General features: G+C 39.9%; 1 protein-coding gene across 7 annotated transcripts in view; it reads right to left on the reverse strand.

The window, feature by feature from the left end:
- The window catches only part of ralgps2 (Ral GEF with PH domain and SH3 binding motif 2), a 69,830-nt gene that overhangs the window by 30,082 nt on the left and 18,731 nt on the right, over positions 1–21,017 (reverse strand). For 5 of the 7 annotated variants that reach the window (XM_029254671.1, XM_029254669.1, XM_029254670.1 and 2 more), the window contains exons 2-9: positions 18,590–18,669; positions 17,100–17,223; positions 16,779–16,886; positions 15,925–15,975; positions 7,666–7,749; positions 4,788–4,877; positions 4,543–4,635; positions 3,077–3,203 (exon numbers count right to left, since the gene is read on the reverse strand). In XM_029254671.1, coding sequence (XP_029110504.1) covers positions 3,077–3,203; positions 4,543–4,635; positions 4,788–4,877; positions 7,666–7,749; positions 15,925–15,975; positions 16,779–16,886; positions 17,100–17,223; positions 18,590–18,624 — 712 coding nt within the window. In that variant the 5' untranslated portion in view covers positions 18,625–18,669. Of the gene's footprint in view, positions 1–3,076; positions 3,204–4,542; positions 4,636–4,787; positions 4,878–7,665; positions 7,750–15,924; positions 15,976–16,778; positions 16,887–17,099; positions 17,227–18,575; positions 18,670–21,017 lie in introns of those variants that run through there. The other 2 variants (XM_029254673.1, XM_029254672.1) reach the window with 2 other exon arrangements.

Raw genomic sequence — 21,017 nt, forward strand, 5'->3', positions numbered from 1 at the left:
TGCACAAATTCTAACTGTGCACAAACAAAAATCTGACAGTTCATGTCTAGATACACTATATTTAGATCATGAGGCAGGGAAAGATTAAAAATTGAGCAATAAAACCAAAGATTGTCTACATTTGCTTGAATAATTTAGCCCTCAAGTTAAGCAATGGCTTCACACAGCCTGTAATTCAAGTAACTAGTTTCATAGTGAGATTAACATCTGCAAATTGACATGCTCCTTTTGGGAGGGTTGGAAGCATACGAGTCCAAGATATTAGGCCTGAAGTTAGAATGAATTCAGAAGGAGGCGTGCTCGAACCGAACTCAACATCTACACCCACTCAGTTACCAACAGCAGTTCCAAGTAGATAGTTCCACATGTAGGGATGAACAAACGGACTAGAATTCTTCAGGACATGTTGGATCTGTATAACACAAACCTAAAGCTGCAGTCTGGTTTAAAAGAACTGTGTCCTTGTCTGAAGGACAAGTGAGGCCCCTAATCCCACGCTGGGGTTCCAAGACAAACACCATCCATCACACTGCTGTACACACTTGCTCGTTCACTCTTGTAGTCTGTGCTTGAGGGTCATCCTGAACACCATCCAAAACCAGTTTCACACTCCAAGCCAGATAAGCATCCCTTCACTTCTGAGCTTCCATAACAAAGAGCACACCTGTGCAAGGTATTTCAAGAAAGGAGACTAGCATGGAGGAGAAAAACAGAAAGGGACTGACACTTCAATAAGGCACAGCAGTTCACGAGCTCTTCTCCAAACTTCGGTGCCGGTCTCTGAGGAGCTACAGCAGATTTATGGCACAAACAAATGACAGCATGTTAATGCATTTCAGATCTGCCATAGTATGAGGACAGCCTTTTCTCCTCAGTCTGCCAGACAAGTCAACCCTTCTCCAGAGATGTCTTTGCATCGCAGATTTTTTAAAAGGTAACGGTTTTGCCCCTTCAACTCCAACCAGCAAAGACACGTGAATAGGGCTATCTGAGAACTTTTATGAGTTTTTCCGCCCAGTGACAGCCTGATGTCAGAGACAGGAATGGGATGAAACATCCCAATTTTCACAGCAGTCTGGAGTCACTTTTCAATCTACCCAGTCACAGGGTTTTAAGTCTTAGGATTCACCAGGTGCTGCAGATTTCATGCTGGCTAGATCCATGACATCTGAAGACATGGAGCTGGATAAATGTCATTTCAAATGCTTAACGGGTGGTTTCGCTTTACGCTCTCAGCAGCGCATGAAAAGTAAAAAGGATCAAACTGCACTGCTGCATGACTTTTCCACATCACTAACACAAGAAGCCATTTTAATTGTACTTTTTTGTTTTTAAATGCATTCTCAATTTTGAGAATTCAAAATGAGCAGTACTTCTGAAACAGAAAGTACTCACTAACCACTACTTTTCTTATTAGTTAAAATTACTTTATAGGCTATAAATATACAACAAAGTGGAATGGAAAAAAGGAACAGCCTAGATCCACAAGCTAAGAAAAACAAGCACAACTTATTTTTCAGAGGGACTGATGTTCTGTATTTTCCCCCCCATAAGATCATCAGGGGTATTCCTGTTGCTTTCTTGCTTTTCATTGTGGAGAAAAAAAAATTTGCTGCCAAGCTTTTTTTTTTTTTTTCTTTTTTTCAAAAAAGCCCCAAACTTAATGACTTCTACATGAGTCTTTTCCCCTCAACCCCACTCAAAGGGCAGCTATTTTCTCTCAAGGCCCTGCATGTCATGTAACCATGACACAAGTGCTGACTACAGCTGGAAGTAGGAAAGCTTACAATTTCCTGGCAAAGGAGGAAGATTTAACCTTTCCTCCCCACCTACATGTGGGGATGACAGACTAGACAAAGCAAAGCTTCACTCAAGGGGTTATGGGATGTTCTAGTCTGAAAGGAGTGGTTATATGTAAAGACAAGTGGGAAACAGCATAGTTTACAAGGGCAAAAGGAAAAGGACCCTTAAAATAGCCAATAAAACAAACCGCACACTTCTTGCAGCTGGCAGCCATGTTGGCTCAATTAGATTTTTTTTGCTTTTTTTTTTTTTTTTACAGGGCAAAACAGAATAGGGCTTGTGGAAAAAAAAAAAAAATTCAGCAAATGCATTTAAGTGTTATTTATATATATCGATTCAGATCTTAAGACAAGTCTTTTCATACTTGACTTATGGTCATAGTAAGAAAGACTGCACAGTTAGTAACCTGAGTAAGATACCACACCATCACAGGACACACATTCACACTTGTGGAGGAATAATTCAGACCCCAACAAATCTACACAGCAGGCCTTCAAAAGATATGAGGAAACTACCGTAGGAAAAACTGCCAAGGAATTCTGTGTGGACAGTGAGAAAATAACTCCTACCAACATCCAAGGTTCTGGAGTCCTGCAGTAAACAGACAAATCTCAAACAATTGAGAAACTTGTTACAGTTTATATATATATATATATATATATATATATATATATATTTTTTTTTAAAAAGCGCTGAACCAGTTGTGCTAATTTACCGCTATTATACATTTCAAATTGAGCATTTGTTTCATTTCACATAACCGATAAAGTTTCATTCATATAATACCCCATTTAATACTATTAAAAATTCTGCAGTAATATAATGGTACAATAATCCTTACTGGGATACCCCACACCACACTACATAAAATTTCTACTACAATATCATCTTAAGTTTCTAAGTTCTGTAGTAGCACATTTCAATGACAAACTGGGTAATATTATGACAGTTTTTTTTTTTTTTTTTTTTTGAGGGAAACCACAGATACTTCAATGACCTTGATATTGCATGACCTAAACAGAAGCACACTATGTGCACACAGGGATAGTCTCACTCTAAATCAGTGGAGTACAAATCTGTCTGGGTATGTTTAAAAGCCATTTTTAAAATACACTGTTGAAGGCAGGTAACAAGTACAGAACAAAAGGAAAGAATTTTTATAATGATCTTCAGTTTAAACTATCTGGGCATTTTTATGAAATGGTAATATGCAACTGTAATATTAAGATTAAAGTGTGAAAATGAGGAATTCCAAATGCAGGACAAGTCTTACCCAGGTAGGGAATACACGAAGTCATGCTCTGACTTCTAATGTAGTCTCTCAGACGCTTGTAATTGTCCTCTTTTGACATCAAGTACTCCAGCCTTTCAAATGTGGCCTTGTCTTTCCGGCTTAAGAGCTGCAAGGTGCAATGAACATTGACAACTGAATGTAATCTTACTTCTTGAAGATTTCCCTTGCAGAAGAGGTCAATTTCTACATTGTTTTAACAGCTAAACCAAAGAAAATATAGGAATCGGTGTTACATTTTAACAAGTACAAAAATTAATCTGCGTGGGGGGAATCATCAGGATTTCAAGACCTACTGCAAACGATTTTAGCAAAGTATTACAGATCATACATTTTATCAGACATTTCTATTTTAGTGTGCTTATTGTGAAAAAGTTTATGTAGTTCCTAAATTAATATCTAGCGTGCGCTGCGTCTATGCTGAAGTTCAGTGGAAGTACTAGTCAATGACTTTTACTGTTAATTTAATGAATGTTTCCCGCTTTAATTGGAGTATTAAACCAGTACCTTCACAGTGAAGGTCAAGACATTAAGTGTTTTTTCTTTTTTTAAAAACCAGCCTTAATTTTCTTTAACAGAGAGAAGTACTGTTTAAGAACACATGCTTTTGGAATTCTGAATCAAAGAAATGAAACATATGTCTGCATGAAACATCTTGCAAACCACGCCGGTACTACATGTATTAATCCTGAGCACGGGATGCAGATTTTTCCATTTCATAGTTTAGAACAGTAAAACTATACACATCCCATAAAATCTTTGCTCAGCTTATTACAGATGTACATTAAATGTTTAGCAGACACTTTTCCCCGAAGCAAATTACTATGAATACGACATAGCATTTCCTTGAAACCTTTTTATCCAAACACACCAGAGCAACATCTCACATACATGCACACACTGAGTAATTTAAGGTCATCAATTTATTTGAAACATGTCTTTGGACTGTTGCAAGAAACCCAAAGACGGGATAACGTGCAAACTTAGTTATGCGAGTACTCGAAATTATGTACTTGGGGGGGGGGGGGGGGGGGGGATTTTGTTGAATGCTTTTACAATGTTTCAATATGTTACATGAAATGTCCTTTTTTTTCTCCCCAGACAAACCTGAATTCATCAAAAACATCCTAAGTGCAGATTTTGTAAATTCATAAGATAAGAGCAAAATGGCATGCAAAGACATTGAAGGTAAGTCTTGCTGCAACTTTAAATGTCATTTACATCCTTTACATGCATTTGTAATTAGAGAGAAGACTGGTACTTGCACTCTATTGTATACAGCTTACACTTTATATAATTAAGAAAGTCATCCTTCTTTGTGTGGTTTGCGTAGAGCTGGAAATCATGCAAATACTGCTTGGTAAAAAAGGCTCCATATACATATACATATATATATATATATATATATATATATATATATACACACACACACACACACACATACTCACAGCCCAGGTCTTTGATAGTCTATAGATTGGAGCAGTTTGCAAACCAGAAATCACAGCCATTACTGCATGGAGATTATTCATGTCACAGAGTTTCTGGGGAGAGAAGGCATATGCATTAAAGATCAACTGGCACCTTGACTGACATTCCATGAGTGAAACATCAGATGTGTAATAACCCATTGCAAATGCCCCTTGGCAAAAGCCAAGTGATGCAGCAACAGTAAGGCCTACAAGACTAAACCTACCTTTGCAGTTCTAATGTAAAGACTCAGTACTTCAGCTCTAATCTTCAATGTCTGTGCGTGAAGGATCTCCTGCACCACCCAAAAGCTGACCTGAAAAAAGTACAGACCTCAAACTTTAAGAACAGACAAGTCTAGGTTCTCATTCAAATAATGAATACCCCGCTGCACTCTCCAAAAAACATGCACAGTAAACACTCTTCACATTTTAAACTCGTTTGGCAATTTGTTGAAATTTCGTAAGTTCACAAGAAGACTAACTTAATTTCATAGATGTATGCAGAAGTGTTACGAAACAGATCATACTCATACATCTTAATTATAACACTGTCTTGTATTCATGTTGGAGTGTATCCTGCACGCATGTGAAATGACAAGTCAAAGTGATATGATTGCTACAAGAAAGCAGCAACATAATATTATTAACTATGCATTAGTCATGACACTGGTCCAGTTTGGCCATGACCTCAGAACAACAAGGAAATGTGAGAACCCCTATTTTTTTTTTTTTTCCTTCTGCACAGCTGTCTGCACACAGTGTTCCTAAGAATGTCCTTCAGACTGATACTGGCTGTATAACTGAAGCCAGAGTGAGCTGAGAAAGAAATGCGGCCCACGGAGATGAGCGATAATCACTCTGCTCGGGGAATGCCTGTCAAGCTCCTCAGAGTCGAGCTTTGGACCTGCTTACATCATTTCCACTGAGACTGACCTCAAATATTCATCTCCCCACTGCCTTTATATCCAACTCTTGCTTCCAAGATAATCATTTCTGCTAGGTGTAAGGAACAGAATGAAAGCAAGCAGGAGTTCACCTTCCATTGAGATTTAACAATAGTATTTCAGAATGCCATCACCACATGAAGAAATTGCAACTGGAGACAGCTGGACAGTATGTCTGCTCTACTTTACCCAAAGTATCCCAGCATAAAAGCCAGTATAAAACTTACAACCAGAAATCTGGATAAATCAAATATATGGTTATTTATAAAAGGAAGGTATAGGAGACACATTCATGCTACCCAAGGGAAATACTCCATAGCCTTACCAACTGTGTTTTATACTTTTTTCCATAATCTCATTTTCCAGTAACTTTAACCGTCCAAAATCGTCATCCGATTTCAAGGAAGCAAGAAAAAACAAAGACTAACGCAACACTTGCCCAGCAACCAAGCTTTCAGAACTCTGCCGAGATCCAGCACAAATAGCTCAGGAAAAGTGAACCAGGACCAGATATCCCTAATACAGAACAGCTGTCCTCCACCAAGCACTAAGCTTCTGTGAATGAAACAGATAGAAGCAGACATGGACAGAGAAAAGGAACAAGAGAGCCAACTGAAACAAGGGAGAAAAAGGATGCATTTCCATGATTGCAATGGGGTTACAATTGAGGAGTGTGAATCTTGGTTCAAATCAATGCATATAAATATAAGTGGGACACCAGTAAGCAGAATGACTGCTTTGTTCTAAGGGACAATGCCCTTATCATAAAGTAAATGTTACTGAACAACAAGCAAAAATCTTAATGTACCCATTATAAATAGCATAAACAAAACATGCCTGGCCCAAATTCTATGCTCCGCAATTGAGCAAGCATTAAGGCAAACCTTCCGACTACGCATCAATTGATTAAACATTCAAAAAAGTTGGCAAGCCAAAGTAACAGGTACACCACACACATACTGTGAACTATATGCTGAAACAGTCAGCATTGTTCAGTTTGACTGTAAATTTACTAGAAAACCATTCTAGTGAAGACTTTACCATTCCTAGTAAAGCATAATAATACATTGGAGAACACAGTAGTGCAACTCTAAGGCATTTAGGGGGAGAAAAGGGATTAGATATGGGCTAAAGACTCCATGCATCTTGTACACAGGTCCAGCCAAGCTATGCTGGTGGCCATGCTGACCTTGCCCTTTTCTCACAACCAAGACAGCCAGATGCCACACATCAGCCAGGCTTCAATACTTGTCTGGTCCTACAAAGGAAGTTCGTACAAATGTGCATAAACTTACCGGATACAACATCTGAATTTGCACTAAGGCAAAAGATAAGGCATTTGTAAGGCATTTTTTGAACTTTGATTACCTGTGAAAACTATTACAAATAAACTACAGCATAAAGGACAAGTCTCGAACTCCTGCCCACGTTTCTCATTTTCCCCAAATTCATTAAGCACATTTTTCTGTGCTCCTCATATACGGCATGTAAAATCTTGAACTGCAGCGTAGAGGCTGCTACAAAATGGAAGAAATATATTCAATGTTTGAAACATTCATTTCCATAGAGTGCAATATTTATACTGATCATCAAAGCTGCTCATAAAGGTGATCATGTAACTCTGCAGATGTTTACCCAAGAATAAGTACTCATTCCACAAAGGTGCACAAGGTTGCAAACTGACTAGGGATGCTCCCTTAAAACGTTGCTTGATCCGTTTCACTTAAGGTGTAGAAGACTAATGCATCTTTGTCAAGAATGTGGTGAACCAAGAACCTTAAAAATAGTTGCTTGCCAGACAGCTTCATTATGTTACGGGCACAGTTTCAGTGAGGTGAAAGAACGCAGAGCGGTGAACTGTCTGCTCTCAGATTCTAGTCTCGAATTCTCGCACCTCAGAATGGCCATATACCTAACTTGATACAGACTACGATGGAAGCCCAAGGTCACGAAATTGTCCGTGTGCATTTTTTTTGGACAAGACTGCACTGCAGCAACATGCAAGTAGAGACAGTACACAGACCAATTACAAATAAGTCCATATACATAGAACAAGGGCTCAAGGTCAAAAGGTTACAATATATCACCGGTATGAATAGGTAATCCTATTCAGTTTTCCCCCTTCTTATTACTGGTGCCATTTCACGTTTGAACCCACCTGGTTGAACCTACGTGTGAAAGCCACAGCATTGGGAGCAGAGCTGTGCTTCTCCTTCTTGTTCCAGCCACAGCTTGAGAGCTCCTATTTAAAAAAAAAAAAGTTAAAAAAAAAAAAACCATTTAAAAAAATGAAACTTGGCATGTGGGTGAGAAGATCCCTCGCTATACCTCAGTGCTAAACCTTCATGCAGTTACTCGTGATGTATATTGGTTCATACGGTGGAATGTGACAAACTGTTCTCTAGCATTTCATAAATTAACAAACACAAGCATTAGAAATTTTCATAAAAGTATGTTTTCCCCAGAACTCCAAGTCAAAAATCTCAGTGAATTTGTAAGCAAACTGAAATGCATGTTCAAATCCAAAAACCACAATTATAGGACTGGGTGGTGGGGCGGGAGCTCCCAGCCAAAAGTTTTTACAGTATACATCATGTCTATTAATGCCCCATTACATAAAATCCATGTTCTGGAGCAACAGCAGGGATATTCAAAAATGTAAACTATAAAAACCTATGCATAATGAGGCAAAAAAGTACTAAATTTAACATTTCTGCTTAGTTTAGCCATGTAAGTAATTAAAAAATAAAGAACTCCACTCCTTTCAAGATGGTCAGAGAGAGTCTTTTTCATCTTCATGATCATCACAGCACAAGGCAGAACCAATAGGACATACTCAAACAAAAGCAGAGTCGTGATCCGTGCTGGACCCAGCCAAGTGTGGCGCTTTGAACCGTTATACCCCAAGTAGAGAACTGAAAACACAGTGCTGAGGTAATATTAGGAAAACTTGTGTAAGCCACATTCATCAGCCTCACTCCAGCAAATCCTTAGGGACCAGCTGCTTGGAACCAGGAACCACCCCCTGGGCCTCAGAAAGCACGATGGCCTGGCTTCTACCTTTTAGAACAACTGGAGTGGAAGGGGGTAACATTTAAAGATGACCTACCTCAAGATGTATACTGGATGCAATACTCGTTATGAACCACTTATTGAATAAATGTAAGAAACATGCTCATTGTGTGCGTGTCCACAAAACATTTAAAAGTTTATTTTTGAAGCAGAATGACAATTTCATCATAGCAGCAGATTTAAGCTGGATCAGTATGCCAATAAAGCTCGCTGCTTGACTAAATGTCTGAAGTTTTTTTCTAGAATACAAGGACATCAAGTTACAAGATGGGTAGCATACTGATTCTGAGTTCTATGTCTTCTTAAGAACAGGCAAAAGTCTGATTGTAACTTGAGATGTTCCTAAATCCAACCACTACAATGCAATAAAAGGCTTAACGCATCTAAAGCTAAGGAGAGGAGCATAAGATGGAATGTAATGGCCATTGTAAAAAGCTGTAATCATATTATTAAAAGAATGTAATACGAAGTGCTCAGCCTTAAAAACAGACCATCATATGTTACCAAGGACAACAAAACTTGCCAATTTGCCATAAACACGTAATGAAATTGGTTCTGTATCACCACTGAGTTTCTAATCAGTGCATTTTACTGCCAACTAATGGCAGCAATCAGAACTACACACTATCACTGCAATAGAAACGTAAAAGTCGGGGTGGGGGATTCAATACAAAATTAAGTGGGAAGTATTCTTCTGCATCTTCAAAAATTTGTCATTGACTTCTTAGACTCAAATATTTTTCAAAAGCCAAAAAAGAGGTAAACCACTCAAGACTACAGTGTACTGCTACAGCAGTTCTGTGAAGAACTGAGCTTAGCTCTGGTAGCTGTGTTCAAAACACAAAGCAATGTGATTGCAAAGTCAGGACAGAACTGTGTCACAGAAGAAACCAAAGACGTAAGTAAATCAGTGGGGAACTGTGACAGAATCATGGCTGAAGTAACGGGGGGGGGGGGGGGGAGGAGGCTGGGGGATGAAGTGTGCACATGTCCTAGTCAGAGGCAAACTAATACAGCAGTGTGCAGCAGGTTTGCTGGACATTCCTACCTATTGCATAACACTGACAACCACACACTGCCTATGCCAGTCTCCAGAAGAACAAATTCCTGCTTCAGCTAAAGAGGATCTGTCCTGCCAAGTGGAACAGATCCACAGCTGTCAACTGAGAACAAACTGTGCAAACACTTGCATAACCATCAATGAGTGGAGATGTAACAAGGTATGATTTTTCTTCAAGTGTGCAATGTACAAATTGCCAGTCTGTGGGGAGTCAGACTACAGTATTTTAAAACAAAATTGAGGGGGGAGGAGACCAAATCGTTAAAATTTCTCCATTCAGTGTACCGCCTCTCACACTTGAGCTTGAAAGGGAGATTCTGGACTACTGCAGTATTACATTAGTGTTTGCATTTACAAGCATACGTCACTGTTTGTATTACTTTATTTTGCAGTGTCACCCTACTGAACGACTGAACAGACTACCCGAGAGGCAAAAAAGCAACATTAATTAAATCTCATTCTTAGCTATACTTTAAGAGCGAGGGCACTCAAGGAACTTAATTTCTCTCTCGCAGACAGGTAACAAGTTTATTGAATAAGTATTAAACAACCCAAAAAAAAGCAATATTTGTCTGTACACACTATCAGCAATTACACTGGATACATGGTTGACTCAAGAGAACGAATGCTACGTATAATTTCAACACCGTGAGAGTATCTTAAACTGACTTAACCTTTGCCAATTACTAGGAACCCTTCGCCTTTCAGTTTCATTAATTAGTTCCATGCATTTGTATTTCTGCAGCACATTGATTATACCTCTAAATTATTCTAACCCTGTTCAATTCTGCTGCTAGCAAGGGTTAGACAGACCCAAGGGACAGACTAGGCAATCCCAGTATACTTGCATATATCATAGGAACACACCACCACTTTCAGAATACTGGCAATAAGGCAAATGCAAAACACACCAACATCACAACTCTTTAATGTGTGGGTGCACACACAATGTTAGGTCATGTTACTACAGCAGGTAAACATTCACTTGCCATTAATGTAACTGTACATAAACCTATACAATGCAGCAGTACTTATTTTACCATATTACTTTGAAGGCTATTTCTGTTCCCTCCCACCCGGAAACTTCCAGTCTGGGGTATTACTGATCATTTCCTCAATGTCCAACAGAAGGAACGTGTTTACATTTAGCAGACGCTTTTGTCCAAAGCGACGTAAATCTCAGCAAAAGTACAATTTATGCATTGAACTGGCTTTACAGTGCTATGTCGTGTAATATTGAAGTTCTGAGTAGGGTGTGGTCTAAAAAGGCGTGGTAACAAGAGGCCCCAAGTGGCACGAAGCACAAGACCTTGAAGCTGAATGGAAGCAAGCAGTCATACAGCCCTTGCAACATAAAACATAGAACTAAATGCAACTTACATTTCCTCTTGTTCAGCACTGTGGGCCAAAGTTCTTCACAAGAACAAACCCTTTCCTTACCACTGCATTTGTGTTTGCAACTTCGCCACTCAAGAAACTTGTGGGGTCAATGCAAAGCTACAGTCACCAAGGAATGTTGGCGTGACACAGACGTGCCTCTTAAGGTTGCCGATTCAATGTATGTATACTTTAAGAAAATATCCCTAGACAAATTAATGGGGAGAAAGAGGGGAAAAATGCTAAAGATTAAATGAAAGCTAATTTATTCAACATTCTACATTAAAATGTTTCCAACATAGTTGGATCTTGTTAAACACACGCTTACTAGTTCAGCGGAAATGTCTAAAGTTAAGGGAAATAACTGCCGTTTTAAAAGTCATTTAATACCCTCAAGCAGCATATTAAACCAGCAGGGCCCAAATACATCACATCCAATGAATTTTATTTTACATTTTATTAACACTTTTAAAAAAAGCAACACTCGATTCAAACCAACATAGTCCTTTAACAGTTGTGTTAAAATGGGACCATTTCATGGGCTCCAGTAAAGTTCAGAGGCAGCAGTGAGTCCATTACTCCTTAAACATTTACTTCACCCATGCCAATTGTCCAGCTTGGCATGGACAATGAGTGTAGGTAAGAGTCTGCTCACAGCTTCAGTTTTAACTGGGGGGGGGATTCCTGAACTTTAACATGTGATATCAAACATGCAAAAATGTGTAGCATTTTTTTTTTTTTAAAAATCTGAAGCATGCATCCGGAAGAGACGAAAGCAAAAATACGAGCTGCCGTATAGGATATTTTGACTATTTAAAAAGAAGCATTGCATCATTTTACGCAAATTCTACACAACTTGTAGAGAAAGCTGCACATTTACATTTATTCATTTAGCAGATGCTTCTCTTCAAAGCAACATACAACTCAGGACACAAAAGTGCATTTCACCCACAGATGGAGACACATATTCGATTCTCAAAGTACACTCAATTTACCTGCATAATTTATGCAAATTGCTACACGATATGGAGTACATTTAACAGATAATGTCGTCAAAGTTTATAAAACAGACAGGAGATCTGTAGAGAAGTGGGTCCAAAACAGACAGGCTATGGAGACAAGAGATGAACTGCCCAAACAGCACTGATGCTTTCATTTTTGATTTTTGGAAGGACATGAAAAAAAGCATGTAAGAATATTGCTAACTGATGACCGCAACATACCAACTGCCAGTAACAACTGGAACAAACAGGGCTATTAAAGGGGAAAATGGAAGCAGCATTCACTTATGGATCCAGTCTGCCAGCTGTCCATCAATAAGCTTTTCGTGTCTGGTTGGCTCACTTCTCAACGGCTACGCAAATAAGCAAAGTCAGATTTTACCCTGCCCAAAATTTCAAAAAATTTTGTTCAAGCCAATCTCAGTTGTACAAGAAAAAGTACAAACAGTGCCATACAAGAAAACCTAAAGCACGGCCATACTCTGCCCTGTGCTTAAGAGGCAGAATTAAACATACATACGGTTTACACCCATCCCATTGACAAACCTGAACTCAAAAATATGAACATGGCTGAAGTATTACGCCACTGTAGGCCGGACTATACGTAGAGGAAATGTTGCATTTACCTGCCAGTTATTTAGGGTAACAAATTTAAAAGCCATTACCAGAAAAGATCACGCACTTGTACATTATTTAAACATTTGAAAATGATCATGTGCAATTTTTTTTTTTTTTTTTAATAATTCTTACATTTTAATTCCAAGGACTTTTTTGTACAACTTGCATAATAACCATCACATTTCAGTCAGAAAACAACCAGACTACACACATCAGGTTTAAATCTTCCGATATTTCCTGTCTGGACTACTGCAGCTTAGCCCAGACCAATCGCTGTGGCTGTATTCTTCAAGTCCACATTCGCGCCAGGCTCCATAAGCAAGAAGAACGGGGAAACGGGTGCGGGGGAGAAAAGGCATCCAGTCACAACTGCAGATCCCAGTTACACTCTGGTTGTCTGCCACATCTTTGCATGCATTACATCTTGCCATGGCCCTGCCTTCTCGTCTCACTTGGGAGTAGAGGACACTAATCCAGGTAGAGCTGCTCCCGTGCAGTAGCCAGTCACCTCTCTCTTATATCATGGTATGTGCTCCCTTTTCAAAGGAGAACACACCACCTCTAACTATAACTACAGGTTCAGCAAAGTAGTCAAGATTTTTTATTTTTTTTAAAAAATTATTTAGTACGAAAGCTTTGACACTGAGTAATATCAGTACAGCCCCCCCCCCCATCCACAGATTTGTTTTTTCCATTATAAATCTGAACGAGAAGAGCAGGGGAAACACGAGATCGGAAACTCCAGCTCCTTCGGCGCTGCACAGCGGCCACTCGGCACTCGGTAACAAAAACACATGCGCCGTTATTCCTCTGCCAAACTGCTCTGCCCAGGCCTCCACCTCAATGACATCTACTCCCCAAGCTCTGAGTACTCACAAAATGAGGGCTACAATGCAACATTGGGTTTCGTTGCTGAAGACGACTCAAATGCCCAATAAATTTGAGGGCAAATACATTGAACTCAAATGAAATGTTGTATTTATTCACCTGATGCATTTAAATTCAGGTAATTCATGTTTCTCATCATAAATCACACTGTGATGAAAAGATGGGACAGCGAAGATGGCACCATGTTCAAAGAAAGCAATTTTGTCATGACTAAGCCTTATTTAAATATGCTGAACAGGTAAGATGATGCATAAGAGTGTACGTCAATCTATCGACATACTGCACATCTTGAGATGCATTTTATCATTTGCTTCAGTGTACATATGATAATTTTACAAGCGACGGAAAAAAAAAAAAAAAAAAAAAGGGCAGTAACTGCCTGTTACCTGGACTACGGGAAGCATAGCAACCAAAACCAGCACAAGATTTGTAGAAATGAGACATGGACAGAACCCAGGGCCATTCTCACGGCATGTGGGAACTTGCATGCAGCTCTGTATGTATTCGTTGACCGAGCACAGGAATAGTATGGGTCATAGTTTTTAACTTCACAAATCACAAGTGGCACAGTGAACCAGCATCAAGATAAATAACAGGGAAGGGAAGCCACAGGAAAGGGAAATGGATGTAGATCCAACCTCACGGTTTACATCAGTTTTCAAGGCACTTCAATCCCTTCCTCGTGAAGGGAATTTATCTATAGTGGAGCTTAAGTTTAACAAACTGGACTTGACCACAGAAATGAAAAACCTGATTTTAATGTTTTACTACTCCCTTCTATAATGTACCACTTCCCTCCCCACTGAGACATTGGGCTATGATCAATGGTCTACTGATCATGTCACCTGAAAAATATTTATAATATGGTTCTACTCTCAAAACAAGATGTATTTGTTCATCCATCACATAAAAGGTTTACCTCACTCCGTAAAGTTACTATTATGTGAATTCCCATAAGAGGGATCATATTGTCAGTATTTCTTAAGCGGATAATCTGTTCCCAGATGAAAAATATCACTTTAAATTTATTAAAATAGCAAAATAAGTTATTTTATCCACAAGAGCGATAACACCAAGATAGTATTTTATAATATTAGTAGCAAGATGTTTCTAGCTTAAAAGGAAAAAAAAAAAGTTATAAGGGCTAGCTTGTAACGTAGTGGTTAAAGCCATTTCATTTGGCTGAAAAGAACCAGGTTTGAATCCCATGTATCGCTATAGTAACCCTGAACAAGATACTGATCCCGAATCGCTCCCATAAAAATTACCCAGCTGTATGGGTTGCACAGAGGTTTGAATCTGGCTTTGTTTTTGCAGTCTGCATGCGTTTGCTCTGGTTTCCTCTCCATACTGCAAAGACATGACTTTCAGGTCATCTGTGCCTAAAATGCCCACAGCATGCATGTGTCGCTACCCTACCCTACTGGGCCTGGCCTTCTGAGACAGGGTCGCAGTTTTCCAGAGCCTAACTTGAACAAGAAGTTAAATGTCTGAATGAGAGATAATGCTGTAAGGCACTTCGGAGAAAAGTGTCAGCCTAATTATATCCAATTTTTGAGCTCTGCTTTGTATTTACCTTATTCGCTGGTTGTGATTAACAGTGTTAGAGAACTAAGAGAAAGTACGTGTATGACTGATTGCTATTGTGCAGCTGATTTAACACACTGCTTAAAGAAATGCCCCATCTAACATCTACACTTAAGAGTCAAATCACCACTAGAACCCTATTTAAATGCCATGGGTCATTAAACTCACAATTTAGAGGTTAATGCACTGCCATTTATTCAGAAAAAATCACCAGTTTGCCATGACAGGAGCACAAAAAAGGTTTTAAACACCAAGTTTGTATCTCTCTCAGGAATGAGATAGAGTCAAGCATCAATGATGATGTACAGAACGCCCACTGAGGAAAGAAAATGAAGGCATAAAGGACAAAAACATGTTAAACTGAATAATAATCCTGAAGCATGACAAAAAAAAGAAAAAACAGTACATGTTCATAAGCCACTTTAAGCTGTTAAATTATGTAAGGGATGAGTACTCAAGAGGGCCAACCTTACAAGGCATTGCCACCTACTGGATGGAGACTGTTACAACAGCAGGAGAAAAAGAGAGTTGTGCTATTTACATTTTTCATTTAGCTGACTTTTCTTCAAAGCAACTTACAATGTTAAGCTACTTATATTTACCCATTTATACAGCTGGGTACTTTTTACTGGAGCAATTTAGGGTAAGGACCTTGCTCTTAGGTACTAGTCGGAGGTGGGATTTGAGCTTGCAACCTTTGGGTCCAAAGGCAGCAGAGCTCTAACTGTTACGCTACCAGCTCCCCCATTGAAATACAAATCAGACTACTAAGAAATATTATCAGCATTGCTTGATTCACTGGACAAAAACTGACCTCTGGCTGAATAGCTTTGAACACTGGAGCATCCATGAGTGTAATCTGGCCCTGAGAGAAACACAAAACAACAACATTTAAGAAAACAAAAAACAGTCAAATGACTAATTATGTATCAGGTGCCATTATAGTGACAACGTTTTGTACAACGTAAATAGTCAAAGCACTAACAAAACCTTCAGAAGGGAGGGACTGACAAACTGGAGACAAATCAATTTTTAGCTTCCAAAAGAAAACGTTGGAAAGATTCACACCGCAACAGACATCCGGAGCCACGGACGTGCGCTCCACACACAGCAGACAAAGTTGAGATGTCACGGGGGAAGTGTTTCGCTGCCTCGAGCCCGGCTATAACAGTATCAGGGAGATGGGCCCTGCCACCTTATCTGAGCACAACAGTTTACTTGTCTTCCAGGAAAGGAATGCACAGAAAGTGTCTAATAGTCATGTTGAAAGCATAGCAGATTGAACGAGTGCGTGCTAGTGTCAGTGACACCACACAGCGTCAGGACTGGGCCAGTGTGTTCCCTCAGTCGCCCTAATTTAAGAGTGATCAAACCTCAAGCTAGTGTTAATAACCAAAAATATAGTGGTTTGGGGGAGCTGTAAGCAGCACATCAACATCTGCTTCGGGAAGCTAAAACTGATTTGTCAAATTCCCCCTTTTTCCTCAGGTTTTGCCTGGCCATTCATATTTATTAAAAGCAAATAAGTCAAAATTGCATTAAAAATGAAAATTTAACTGAAGTGAAGCTGAAATTATAAGTTGTGTAATTACGTGCCCAACTCGATCACTTGACCGCAGACTTGAGATTAACTGCTGCCTTTACATCAAAGCTACACAAATGCCTTACTGCATATTCTTCAGGTGTGACCTTCAGGACGTCAAACACGACGGCGTCAAAGCTCTTCTTCTTCTCAGAGGAACCCTTGTCACTAATAGATTCAGAACTGCTGCTCTTCTGGGGATGAACACGGACAACTCTCGTCAGAGACACGATTTGCCTTGCAGAGTTCTTCATTTCAATAGATTTATTTCCTTCTTTAACTAGCCGAGTTCGGACCTCATCTCTACCAGGGCTCGAGACTAAAGTCTCGTCGTGCGAGACGTGAGAAGACGTGAAAAAGACGAGGATTCTCAAGCAGCGCCAACGCTACGAAGACGAGCTCCTCACCTCGGAAGCGGTGGCGGCAAAGGTGCAGATGTTCGCCTGGCCATTGGGGAGTTCCATCATTCCCACACAGGTCACTTCTCGCGCAGGAGTTTCTTCATTGTCAGACGCCGCCTGCCTCGCTGGCCTTCTGAGGTGACACAGACAGGGGGTCACGACAACAGCGGAACAACCTTCCGCGGACCCCAGCACTCAATCCAGCCTGTTAGTGCTGGAGAAACAATTATTGAAATACTTAAACAAATTTTAATAAAAAAAAAAAGAGAAAAGATTTGAAAATACCTAAAAAGAGAACTAGTCGATGCTGGTCGTTATCCAGCCCTAAACTGATAGAGGACATTGCTGCAATGCTGGGCTGGATGAAGTTTAATGTACTGGTGTAGTAAGGAAACAAGGGAAGTCTGATTGCACAAGTGTTTCTCTGTTAAGAGCGTTGGCTAACTGCAGCTACTGTTACTATTCCCGCATGTGTGGAATAACCCTCAGCGTCTGTCAAAGTCAGGCAAAGTAATACAAGTGACAGCATAAAGGACAACACTAGATGCACATCAAGGACATGTGTGTGTGTGTGGTGGGGGGTCAACAGTCTCTCCAGAGTGAGTTTTGGCAAGTGACTGAGCTAGTGAATAATATATATATGTGTGTGTGTGTGTGTGTGTTCCTCAAACTGCAACATGCAGGAAGGAGATAGGATCATGAACACCTCACCAGCAAATATGATAAAGTTGTGCAACACTGAGTATATCAGTGCTGCTTAAATAGGACAGAATCATGCCTAGCAGACTATTCTGCAGATTTCATAACTCTGAACCCTCTTTTAAACATGTTTTGAACCCATTTCTATATTCCTGAAATTTCCAGTCATATACAGTATAACTTTACAGTAGTTACTGCATTATACATTCTTTTCTACTTCAAAACAGCATTCAAGCTACATTTTAACTGATGTCAGCGGCAACAGTGAGAGCAAAGTCACAAAGAAACATCTGTATTAATCCCCATGTAACTGCGCAGAAAACTATGCACACATATATATAAACGGCACAAACTATTTTCTCTGAGATGCACGACGCTTTGGAGAAAAGCATCTGCTACATGAATAAATGTAATGTAAAATAGGGGTGCGAGGCAAAAAAAATCTCAGTATCAAAAGGTCAAGATGAGATTATAGGCAATACGGTAGCCTTTGTATTAAAAGGAACTAAAGGAGTGTTAATCCTTGTGCCCTACAGTTTCTGGATCTGTTCATTCTTTAAATTTTTCATAACCACAGGGCAGATTCCAAAGTCCCAGCTTGTGTTTTTCTCGCTCTCCAAGAGAGGGACTTCCATGAGCCCTCTGGAGTTGCCAGACAGGATAAAGAGCAAGCATTAGAGAGGGTTTGTGGGATTGCAAAAGCAGTAATCCAGATTAGCGCTTCAGATGATATACAAAGGAATCACAACAGAAGGAAGCCCCTCTAGGTGCTGGCCTTCTTACCATTGCAAACATACCAGAGGCTTGTCAGATGGGCATAGTAAGGGTGCATCTCCTAGTCTTGTGTCCTCCTGTCTTCTCACCTCAGATGTGGAGTCTGGAGATGGGAAGATCAAGTCAGAAAACACACACACACTCACATTGTGAATTACAGAGTGGTCATTCAAAGACACCTGTGTTACAACAGTGACAAGAACATTACTGGGGGGGGGGGGGGTGGCATTACATTCAAATAAATGCAATTTCTACAATACTCTAGAACAAGGACACAAAGTGGATATTGGCTTCTTCAATCAAAACAATGTCACATTTCTCCTTTTTACGAGTTTGTGTGACTACAGGAAACCGGGCAAGTTACGCAAACGGTAAAGAAATGGGGAAAAATCATTCCACGAGGGTGACTCCCACAGAGTAGCAGCTAGGTGGTGCTCTACCTATGCAAACTATTAACCATCTCCTGGTGAAAGGCAACTGACGCAAAGAGAAAAACAGCCATGTGACTACTTCAGTATCTGAAAATGCAAACTCACCTGCAGAACAAGGATCAGGTTTAATCGTACAACAACCTGACACTCAGTAAATAGAGCAGGTGGTACGTTACAGTCACCTGAAGAAACCCAGGTTTAAATCAGAGCCTGAAAGATGACCATCAGGCCATCAACTAGATGAGAACCCAAAACAAAAATTATCCAGCTGGATAAATGAGTACATATTTGTAGGTAGATTCACAGTAAGTCTCTTTGGACAAAAGCATCAGCTAAACAAATAAATCTGCATGAAAACTGCTTTGTGATCAACATCTTACCAGATTTATGACAAAAACACTTAAGCTAGAAAGCAGAAAACAAGCTTTCAAACAATGTTTAAAAATAGCACATTATACACAACAGTGATGAGATTGTTCCTTGTCAACTGTCACGTGAGAAGTTGACACACAAAATTAAGTCATACATAAATGAGTTGGACAATGAAAGTGAAAGTTTCACATAACCAATGGAGGCTGTTTTTCCATGTTTAAAGACAAATCTGAAGAGTCTCTGAAGAAGCAGGTTAGCGGTGGGTATGCCAAACACTGTCAATCTTCAGCTCAACAGAGAAGAAACATTCCCACCTTGACTGGGAGAGATACAACAATACAGTTTGTTGTATATGTATCGTCACTTCTCGTTAACACAATGAGGTTTAAGTTTACAAGAGCACAGATTTTACATTTATTTATTTAGCAGACGCTTTCCTCCAAAGTGACTTCCAATGGATACTATGTAGTGTTATGAGCCCACACACCTTATTCACCAAGGTGACTTACACTGCTAGATACACTACTCACAACGGGTCACTCATCCATAAATCAGTGAGACACACTCTCTCTGTGACACTCACACACTACGGGGGAAGCTGAACAACATGTCTTTGGACAGTGGGAAGAAACCAGAGCACCCAGAGGAAACTCAGACACGGGGAGAACACGCAAACTCCACACAGACTGAGTGGGGCTCAAACCCACGTTCTCTCGCACCACCCAGGCGCTGAGAGACAGCAGCACTACTCACCGTCCACCATGCCACCAGACACTACCAAAGCTTCCGATTAAGAGAGTACGTCATGCCGTCCACAACTCATGAAAAGCAATCAATTTTGCTTTCTACTTTTCAAAAGCAACATAGGAGCACGGTAGGCAGGCAGGTACGTAGGCAATGCCAAAGCTATACAGCGCCAGAACTGCAAGTTTGTAACCAATATGGTTTATGCACCAACTCATGTGATGAATATCGGTGCATAAAGTGCAAAGAAACTACGTTTACTTAATCACGTCAGCAAGTATGTCTTTCTCCTAATGTAATGCACAAATTGTATTTTCTCTGAGATGTACATCACTTTGGAGAAAAGTGTCTGCTAAATTAATAAATGCAAAAAAGCTCAGGTGTAAGTTTGAATCTGACTGAGGGTGTACAGCACTTTTTCTCCATATGTTCACAACCTATAGACATGAATTGTAGAAGGCAATGGAAAACCACATCCATACTTTGCCTTACCAACCACACCAGTGGTTGCTTGTGGGCAAATTTGGAACTGTATGCACAGGTCAATGTAAAAATAGACCAAAGTAGACTTCCCCCCCTTTTTGTATGGATGAGGAAGGAATCAAGCAAGGAACAGCTGACAAGATTATCTTTGCCCTACCATTAGCCCCTCAATTTGACAGGAAGCAACACTGCCGTCATTCTCACCTTGCAGCTCCCGAGCTTCCACTCCTACATTGCCTAACAGCAAAGCCTGTCAACGCCAACCAATACCCAGGAGGAAAAGCACACAAAGCACAACATTCATTCATTTAGCAGACACTTTTTGCAAAAAGTAACTTGCAGTAAATGTTATATTTAGCTGACGCTTTTCCATCCAAGGTGACTTACACTGGTACATATGCTACAGTACAGTACAAGTCAA

The sequence above is a fragment of the Scleropages formosus genome, chromosome 9 (genome assembly GCF_900964775.1).
Source record: "Scleropages formosus chromosome 9, fSclFor1.1, whole genome shotgun sequence".
Classification (NCBI taxonomy): domain Eukaryota; kingdom Metazoa; phylum Chordata; class Actinopteri; order Osteoglossiformes; family Osteoglossidae; genus Scleropages; species Scleropages formosus.